This window comes from Rhinopithecus bieti, unplaced genomic scaffold, assembly GCF_001698545.2.
Source record: "Rhinopithecus bieti isolate Rb0 unplaced genomic scaffold, ASM169854v2 scaffold_32008, whole genome shotgun sequence".
In the NCBI taxonomy this organism is placed as follows: Eukaryota; Metazoa; Chordata; class Mammalia; order Primates; family Cercopithecidae; genus Rhinopithecus; species Rhinopithecus bieti.
This window is the reverse complement of record NW_016814433.1, coordinates 1,536,111-1,545,965: the sequence shown is the minus strand read 5'-3', so window position 1 is coordinate 1,545,965 and position 9,855 is coordinate 1,536,111. Positions and strand designations below refer to the sequence as shown.

The window sequence follows — 9,855 nt, the reverse complement described above, 5'->3', positions numbered from 1 at the left end:
CAATCATTACAAATTGGAATCCCAATCCTCTCATTTTTCAAGCAGAGATAATAAGTAATAATCACACCAAAGGGTTAAGCATTAAATGAGACAACTGACGGTCTGGACTGGGCACCTCAGAAATTATTGCCTATGGCTATATGGGTAACCTCACCATGTACCAACTTAAAAATGCTACTTGTATTGGCTAAACACAGCTTTCTATTGAGAATTTTGCACTCAGCTCAATTCCTGTGAAAAGCAACCTCCCAATCCTACAAGCTCAGGGTGGACTGAGTTTCAGGCTTTATCTACATCAGCCACAGAGATAGAGAATGTCAGAGTCCCAGGGCTTTTCAATCCAACTCATTTGCACCACATTCTGAGTTATAAGTAACAGAAATTAAACTCAATACAACTTAAACAATAAACAGAATTTATTAGCTCATATAACAAAAAAAGTCCAGAGGTAAGGCCAACCTCAAGCAAGGCTTGATCCTGTACTTAAACAATTTCACCAAGGACTTGATTTCTTTCTGCCTCTTGACTCTCCCTTCTGTGGTGTCAGCTTCATGTGGCTCATGGTCATGATCCCAAGGCCCAAGGTGGTCATCATAAAGACCCAGGAATACTGCTACCTTTTTCACATTCAACAGGGGAATTAAAACAGCTTCTACCCAGCATTCCCAAAAGTCTTGAAATTCCCTCTGGCTTCATTGCCTTAACTCACAAGATCATACCTAACCCAGTCACCACAGCTGGAAAGATGGAAGGTGTCATTGGCTTAGTCCAGGACATGTATTCCACCCCTGGAGAGGCTCTGGCAGATCATAGGAATCCCCAAACAGAAATGGGGGGTTGCTGGGAAAGGAAATGGGGGAACAAATGTGGATGCAACCAGCAAGACCTACCACTTCCCCCATTTTATGAATGGGAAATTGAGACTGGAGATGGGAAAAGTCTTGTCCAAGATGGCAGACAAGAGCTGGGACGACAACCTGGCCGTTCAGTCTGACGACTCTACATTATTTCCACTCCACTTTACCCCCACCTTGTTCAGACCAACTCACTCAATATTGAGTGGTGATAAATAGGAGGTCAGATGAATCAATTTCTCCCTATAGTGAAATGAACCCCTTTAGAGTCATCACATTTCAGATACCTCCAGTGGGTTTCCAAACAAGTCAGCAGAAAACAAACCTGTGTCCCAAGAATTCTTGCAGTGATAAGATCAGCCTCGGCTCTTCTCCTCTCCTCTTGGGGACCCCTAAGAGCCAAGTGGCTATTGCTACTTTTAAGGGGAAAATGCATTCTGATATGCAAACATTATCACATATTCATGCACTCAAAATCTAATTTTAGCTGCAAGAGACCTCATTATAAGATGTTCACATAATTAAGCAGCTTTCTTCCCAGGGTTTGGAAGCCTGTCTATTCTTCTCTCTCATTTACACATCATTGGGATTACCAGAATGTGTTTTAGTTTTTTAAATTATATATTTTGTTTTTCCAAATTGATCCACAACAGGAGATGAAATCCATAAAAATTACATGTTTTAACACAGGTTTGTGTAACTCTGCAGCCTTGCTATTAAAGGTGGCATCTGTAAACGGTCAGGGTTTCTCTGTTGTATTCTAACTGGTTCCTGATGCATTTGCCACACTTCTGCCCTACATACAAATCAGCTTTTATTCCTTGGCTGGTTGGGAGAGTGTCCTCTTTACTGAGAAGCTAAGAGCTGTAGATGAGACCTAACTTGGACAGAAACAAATGGACTTTCCCGCAAGCACAGACAGATAGATCCCTGTTGCTGTTTCTGATGAGATCTCCTACGTAGGCAGACCTGGGATGAAGGCTGTGAGGACCACTGCCAGCTGATGGGGCCTCTGCTCTCCTTTGCTCATCCAACATCTGGGAGCACCTGCCAAGGGCCAGGTGCCTTGCCATATGGAGTGACTCAACGTAAACTGGATGAACCCTGACCCTATCATTCTACTTGCCTGCACTCTTCACTAAGGTACACAGTCGTCTACAAGGCCACAGGAGCAGGTGACACTCTACCTGGAGGGAGATGACATCTCTGGGCACCTGGCAGCAGTCAATGTACCAATCCAAATACCAGGAAAAGCCTGGTGCTGCTGCTGTCCCCAGACCCCGGCTCCAGTCCCAGTCACTCCTCTCTCCACACTTTACCCTTCCCAGCCTCCATGGCTTCCCCGCTGCCATGCCTGCCATCGCTTTTGAGGATCTAGGTTTGCTCTGGGATGCAGGTCTGCCCTGGCTACCCCTCCCAAGGCAGTGTGGAAACTCCCAAGGGGTCTCAATTGCCCCATCAGGGGCCTTCGCGGATTAGATCCTGAGCCAATGAACATTTTCAAAGACCTTGGTGTTTCTAGCTTTGAACTGAACTGAGTTGATGGTATGGGAGGGTCAAGAACAGCTTCGCATCAGTGTGGGTTTGGGGGAATCCCAGGAAGGATTTAGAGGCCACCAGGGGCACAGATGCCCAAACCCACCCACCGGCCAAACGGAAGGTTGGAGGAAGCTTCCATGTGGGGAAGGGCATCTCTCCTGGGCCCTCCACCCCCTACCTGTGCTCATGGCGGGTGGCTCTAGGTTCCCCATCATCAGGCTAGGGAGCAGAAGGTCAGGACATCTCAATGTCCAGCTCTCCCAAATCCCTCACCCTGCCTTCTCCTCCCAATGCAGCTTCGCTCAGGCTGAGGGGAGGTCTCCCTGACAGCTGACCCAGAGCAGGACCATGGGGCCCAGCCAGGGTTATCCTAGGCCTAGAGAAGCCACTGAGGGGCTTCCTGAGTTCAGGCCCACCCACCTTCCCCATCTTCACAGGGGCCAGTGTGCAGCCAGATTGCCACAATCCTCCCTGCATCTCAGCCACCTTGAGCGTTGCTCCCGGGTTGCACCCCTACCCTCCACACTTGAACCTCCTGGCCTCCACAGCCTCACTTGTGAGCCCAAGATGTGTAGCATACGTTGACCCCCATCCCAGGCTAGCAGGGCCTGACCTAGGGGTCAGACTGAGTACTAACTGGTTCTCATGACCCCAGTGTGGGTCCCCAGAGAAAACAGGGCCCCTATGGCTGGGGCACCAGTCCCAGTGATCTCCGAGACACAGCCCTTACAATCTCCCCCGTGCCAACTCCCAAGACCCATCTGCTGGTGTACAGGTCCCCAGGGGTCCTGGGCTCCCCTGGAACTTCAGCTCCTGCCCTCTTCCCCATGCCCCTACGCTTACACCTTGCTTCTGGGGCATGACTTGAATCTCCAGCTTCCCTGGGGATAGTTGGAGGAAGAAGCCAGGCAAGGAGGCCCCACGCCCTGGAGCATGGGGTAGCGAGGGTTGAAGGGGGTGGAGGGCAGGGCACAGACTTAATGTGGCTGGTCTTGAGGTCAGTGTCTGGATTGGCTTGGGCGGGGTGTTGGGCGGTCCTCAACTCTGCCCATGGTGCGGCCAGCCCAGCCACAGAGAAAACAGAGGCAAGGCTGCAGAGTTTGTGGTGCCTGTAGTCACACCACACATACATTTATGGGATGTCAGGCACATGGCCAGGGCCGCACAGCCCAGCAGCAGCAGTCTTTGCGCCCACCTCCATCCCAGGGGTCCTCGTGGCTCAGAGCGTAAATGCCCGCCCGGCCCAGCATCCCAGAGTCAAACACCCTGACGAGGAAGTCTACGCCGGGGCTAGACACAGGAAGCCCAGGACCTCCTAGATCCCAGGGAGTGCATGTGTATCTGTGTGAGGGAGACAGCCAGCCAGCCTCCAGGAGCACATGGCCTGGCACCTGTGTGTGACATCTGTGCGTGGCTGCGTTTGTATCTGAGGGCGCCTGGCACACCCCGCGTGGGTGGCTTCGCTAAGATGGGGCTGTGAGCCTGGAGTGGTGTCTGAGTGTGTCTGAGGAGGTGTGGGTGGGTGGCCAGGTATGTGTCCTTTTGTGTTTGCCTTGTGATGTGTGTCTGTTGTGTCCAGGTCTCCTTGTGCGGGAGGCAGCACCAGGGTGGGCCTGGTTCGTCCACCTCACCCACGGTTCGTCCCAGTGAGGCCACAGGCCTGAGCATCAGAGTGGGGTGCGCAGCCCCGTGGTGAGATTGCGTCACTCAGCGGGGGCGGCGGCGTGGGCCGGGCCTATCATCTGGGCACATACTCCCTGGGAAGCCCGGTCCAGTTGTGGTCACGCAAAGCCTTGTCCACCGTCCGGATGTAGCCATTGATCAAGTCTTTCATTTCCGGGGTGAAGGGCTCAGGGTCGTGGGAGCGCCGGCCACGCCGCCGGAAGCTGCCCTCCTTGTTGTTCTCCACGCAGAGCAGCCGCTCCTCGCTCACAGACACGTTGAGGAAGGCCACCATCTCCCGCAGCGTGGGCACCAGGCTGCGCCGCAGCTCCTCGTAGTGTACCACCAGCAGCCGCTTCCCGTACTTGAGCCAGTCCAGGACGTGCGAGGACCACCATGAGGCATAGCTGTTGACGAAGTCCGGCCACTCTAGAGTGAGGACAGGAGAGACGCAGAGTCAGGGGCTGGCCCTGCCAGGGCTGCCAGTCCCGCGGAGGCTGCTCGGGAGAGGGAACTGGGCAGGGTTTTCCACTGTCCGCTGCCTAGAGTCAACCTGGCATTCCCCATGGAGGGGGACCCTTTGGTGGCCGAGCAGTGTGTCTGTGGTGGGCGGGGGCAGCTCTGGGCATCCTGGTGGGATGAGGACACTGTGCAGGCTCCATTTCCCATCCTAGGTCCTCCTGAAAGCTAAGTCAGCGTGGTGCCTGATGGGCACGTATGTCTTGTGGTTTGATTGCCAGTTTGAACCTGTGAAACTGCCAGGCAGTAGGACATACAGTGAAGCCACAGGCAGGGGTGGCCTTGGACTTTTGCAGGTAATCTACTTTATGAGCTTTCTTTTCCAGAAAATTAAGAAATTAATTTTTGGGGAGGGCTGTGCAGGGTCCAAATATCAGAAATAATCTCAATAAAAAGTTTCCATAATTGGGCTATTAACATACCTCAAATGCTGTGTGAAGCATTTGCTTTCTCTAATCTTCACAGTGACCCTAGGAGACAGGGCCTATCCTTATTTTAAGATGAGAAAACAGGCTCAGAAGACAAGGTAAGCAGCTTTCCCAGAGCTATACAGCTCATAAGAGGCAGAGGAGGCATCAGAGATCAGCCTGCCAGACTGTCAGGGGCTGTCTAGGTAGAGGATGATGGGGGAAGGGGAAGACTAGAGGCCAGCAGAGGCCACCCACTGGTTGATCCAGTAACAAGCAGAAAGGAGTGCAAGCCTGCCTGGCCACGGGCCCCTGTGACTACCCCTCTCATCCCACCCTGCCTGGAGACTGCTTTGTTTCTGAACGACTTCATTTCTCATCACTTACCACCCAGACTCTATTCGTCACCACCCAAAGGCTCAGCTGTGCGTGTCTTGAGGGCAGAGACCCTGACCCCATTAGCCAGGGCTCCTGGTACCCTGCCCCATGCCTGGCACCCAGGAGGACTTCAGCAAGTGTGAGTCAGAGGACTGATTCCATGAATAAAGCTGCAGTGGGGAACAGGCCAATCTGACCCAGAATCAGACACTCTGGATGTTGAGGCACAAAAGGCTTGTATGCCCCCCAAATTCATGGAGTCCTAACTCACCATATCATGGTATTAGGGATGGGGGCTTTGGGAGGCGATTAGAGTCAGATGTAGTCATGAGGGTGGGGCCCTTGTGATGGAATTAGTGCCTTTATCAGAAGAGACACCAGAGAGCTTTTGGGGACATGTGAGGACACAGTGAGCAGCCATCTCCAAGCCTGGAAACAGGCCTTTCCTGGGAATGGAATTAGCCAGCACTTGGATCTTGGACTTCCCAGCCTCTAAGACTATGAGAAATAAATGTCTGTTGCTTAAGCACCACCCCCTTACCCCATCCCCCAGTTTTGTGGTGTTTTGTTATGGCAGCCAGAGCTAAGACATTGGGTGTGAGTCCTAGCTCTGCTGCCCACCGCCAAGACCAAGTCCCACAGCCATGTTCTCTGGACTCATCTGGAATGTAGAGCTGATGTGATTCCCCAACCAGACACTATGAAGAGTCAGTGAGAGACAGCTTAGGAGGGAATTAACATGCTGAGCTCTGACCAGAGACCAGGCAGGCACATCATCTCACTGCTCCCTGAATGCCCCACGAGGTGCAGGTCTCATTCTATAAAGGAGGAACCTGGTGCTGAACACAGAGGAAGGTGCAAAGCAGGGCCATGTGCAGCCCATGTGCTCTTCTCCCAGCCCTGCCTGAACTCCACTGCTCCTTGAATGCCCCACGAGGCACAGGTCTTTATAAAGGAGAAACCTGGTGCCAAAGACAGACAAGGGTGCAAAGCAGGTCCATGTGCAGCCCACGTGCTCTTCTCGCAGCCCTGCATGAGCTCCTGAGCAGAAGCAGAGATGCAAAGGGGTGCATATCACCCTACTATGCACTCATGGAGACAGAGAAGATTCTTGGTAATCAAGCTGGCATCTAAGTAAAATGCCTCGACATATGGACCTCAGCAGGCATGGGGGGCAAGGGGAGGAGGTGAGCTCAAGCCCAGGCAGAGCAGCACTAAGTCCCTAGCAGGATGGGGTTTGAGTGCCTACCTGTGTATACTGATCCTGCATCCTGCAGTGCCTACCTGTGTATACTGATCCTGCATCCTGCAATGCCTACCTGTGTATACTGATCCTGCATCCTGATGGGCATCCTGCCTGTACTGACAAACCTCCCACCCCCACCACAAGGTCCCTGATTACCTTTGCTCTTCCAGTTGCGGTCAGCTGCATACCCCAGGTGCCCGGCACATTTCCTGTTGAATTCCGCCACCAGGGACCTGTATGGGTTCCGGATCAGCAGGATGGCTGAATCAAACATCTCAATCTCCCTCCTGCCACTCTCATGGGTTTTGACACAGATGGTGCGTCGGCTCCGCCAGTGGTCCTTTTCGCCCTTGAACCCTGCAGGGAAAAATGAGAGGGTCTCTGTGGAGGATGGTGCCCATGGGGCCCCCTACCACAGCAGCAGACAGGTTGGGGAAAGCCAGCATCGGGGCATAAGAGAGGCCCCGTGGAAGGCACAGAGGGCAATGAGAGGACCTATGGATGGTGACAGGAACAGCTTCCACAGGAGTGACCCTTTCCAAGGGGAAGTGACAACAGGAGTTGTCTAACAGTGGGGAAAGATGGCATCTGCAACAGAAATGAGATGAGGTATCCCCTGAAGACCTCCAGGAGTCAGGGGGCAGAGGACCTGTCATTGCAGATGCACGCATATATTTTGGGCATCTTCATAGAGATAATTTTACGCAAGCATCACAAACAACCTTTGATTTAACCATAGCTGCAAACATAGCTGAATGAACAGACTGAGGCGCAGAGTGAGCAGAGGACTTGCCCAAGATCACACAGCACCATGAAAACAGCACCAGGGCTCTCTCCACATGCCACTGTGTGCCCCTGTGAGGCTCCCAGCTTCCTCTCACCTCCCCACAGTCAGGGCAGGATCCTGACTTACAGGTTCAATGGCTGTGAGCAGGTGTAGATCCACCCTCTGACCTGATGCTGTGGTCCTATGACAGGGCCCAGCCTTGCCCCAGAGCAGGTCTGGTCAAAGCCTCATCCACAGTGCTTAAGCCTGGCCCTGAGGACCCAGGGCCCAGTTTCTATGAATGGAGACTTGTTCCCATTGATCAGCCTATCTGGGACCCTCTCTTTCCTTGGTCCCTTACTATAGTACTGGGCACTCAGAACCTGAATGACTACTGGCAGAGAAGGCCAGACTCCACCCATTCATCCAGAGTCACACATTTATCAATGAAGGTTATTGTGTGTTTGCTGTGTTAGACTTTATTTTGGGGACAGAGGATTAAGACTCAGACCTTGTCTTTAAGCTTATGTTCTAGTAGAGGAAATAGCCTAAGTGCAGGCTATAGGGGCTTATGGAAACAAAGAGCAGGGGTTCCAAATAGTGGGATGTCCTAGAAGGCTTCCTGGGAAGAGGTCTCCTGAAACTAGTCTCCTGGCCACATCCCACATAGCCCACGCACCCAGCTCTGAGACCTGTTCCATAAGTGCTCATGTGCTTATCGTGGGCTCTTGGAAACAAAATGAGTCCTACCACCTGCCCGTCTGCAGGAATGGCTGGAACGCATTTGTATCTGCAGTGAGCACTGAGGGATGCTTTGATGCCTGGAAAATGCAAGTCTCTTTTGAATCTGGAAGTCCGGGTTTACCCATTGAAACTCAACAAGCTTCAAACTCATCTCCGCCATAGGCCAAACACCAAAAGGCCTCGCTTTGATTCATTCTGTCAAACAGCTGGAAAATGCTATGAAAGGAAAATGCTATGAAAAGAATGAATAAACTTGAGATCTAGTCTTTAACAACCCTGAGACCCAGGGTGCCTTCCCTACTGCGTCGGCCTCTTCCAACAACAGCTATTCTGCCTTGCAGCTCAGACCACATTCGACCTACCACAATAGATTTGGCGGTTCGGCATCGGTGATGCTCTGTGAATTGTGCGTGTGTGTGTGTGTGTGTGTGTGTTATCACTCTGTCAGTGCTCTGAGGCCACTGGCTACATCTAATGGTGCTGTAAGGCTCAAAGATGTGTGTGAGGTATCTCTAAAGCATTTCTGAGGCAGTGTCAGCCCAACCTCTACAGCTGGCAATACCAGTCATTGGGCCGCTTATCATATGTAGACCAAAACAGCCAGCTGCTTGAATAAGGTAAGGGCCTTGGAGACGAACAAGGTGGGTAACTGCAGCTTGGGCACAGTGGGTGAGTCCCAGGGGACTAAGCCAGAGTGGACGGGGCCATGTGCTCATGTGACCACTTCCTCCCTCACCCGGAATACGCCTGTAACACTCAAGGCTCCCGGGGACGATGAGGCTGGGTTATATGGACAACGATAGCTTTTTCTCAGAACCAAGATGGTTATGAGTGATTCCAGAACCCAATGCCAAGCTCAGGAAGTTTCTGTTTCTCTAGGATGTTACTGACAACATCAACTTTCCTAAACCAAACTCTGGTTAAGAAATCCAGAGAAAATGGGCCGGGCATGGTGGCTCGCACCTATAATCCCAGCACTTTACGAGGGCAAGGGAGGCAGATCACTTGAGGTCAGGAATTTGAGACTAGCCTGGCCAACATGGTGAAACCCCCGTCTCTACTAAAATACAAAAATTAGCTGGGCGCGGTGGTGGGGGCCTGCAGTTCTAGCTACTCAGGAGGCTGAGACAGGAGAACCACTTGAACCCGAGAGGTGGAGGTTGCAGTGAGTTGAGATCGTGCCACTGCACTCTATCCTGGGCGACAGAGTAAGAATGAGACTCTATCTAAAAAAAAAAAAAAAAAAAAAAAGGAAGAAAGCAAGCAGGAAAGAAATCCGGAGAAAATGTTGCAATGCTTGACAACAGAGAAATACATTTTAATAGATTTTGCCAAATTTTATGCCAATGGACTTGTCTGAGGTTTTTCATCCTTAAACAAAACACAGACTTCCATCATTTAACTTAATTTCTCTTATTTCTACAAGGGAAAGATTATAAATCAAAACTCTTAAAAGATTTTTGGAATTTTTTATTACATTTTGATGAACTATTTCTTGCCTCAAAAAAGGAATGAGCAGATTAAATCAGTTTCACCCCTAATTATTGAGGGTTCTAAAAATTAAGGAAAATTCAAGAAATGTTTATAGAGAGAATATTCAAGCTGCTAGTCTTTCCCTTTGAATCCAGAATAGGCACGATCTCATGAAGTTCCACTCTAAATGGGGTCCTAGAACTGCCTTCATCAGGATCACCTGGGAGCTTGTTAGAAATAAAAATTCCTTTTTTTTTTTTTTTTTTT

At 51.1% G+C, this 9,855-nt stretch overlaps 1 protein-coding gene across 5 annotated transcripts in view; it reads right to left on the bottom strand.

The window, feature by feature from the left end:
* Positions 1–398: 398 nt before the first annotated feature.
* The window catches only part of WSCD1 (WSC domain sialate O sulfotransferase 1), a 58,168-nt gene continuing 48,711 nt past the window's right edge, over positions 399–9,855 (bottom strand). For all 5 annotated transcript variants that reach the window (XM_017850716.1, XM_017850717.1, XM_017850718.1 and 2 more), the window contains exons 8-9: positions 6,762–6,962; positions 399–4,484 (exon numbers count right to left, since the gene is read on the bottom strand). In XM_017850716.1, the coding sequence (XP_017706205.1) occupies positions 4,132–4,484; positions 6,762–6,962 (554 nt within the window). In that variant the 3' untranslated portion in view covers positions 399–4,131. The remainder of the gene's footprint in view (positions 4,485–6,761; positions 6,963–9,855) is intronic.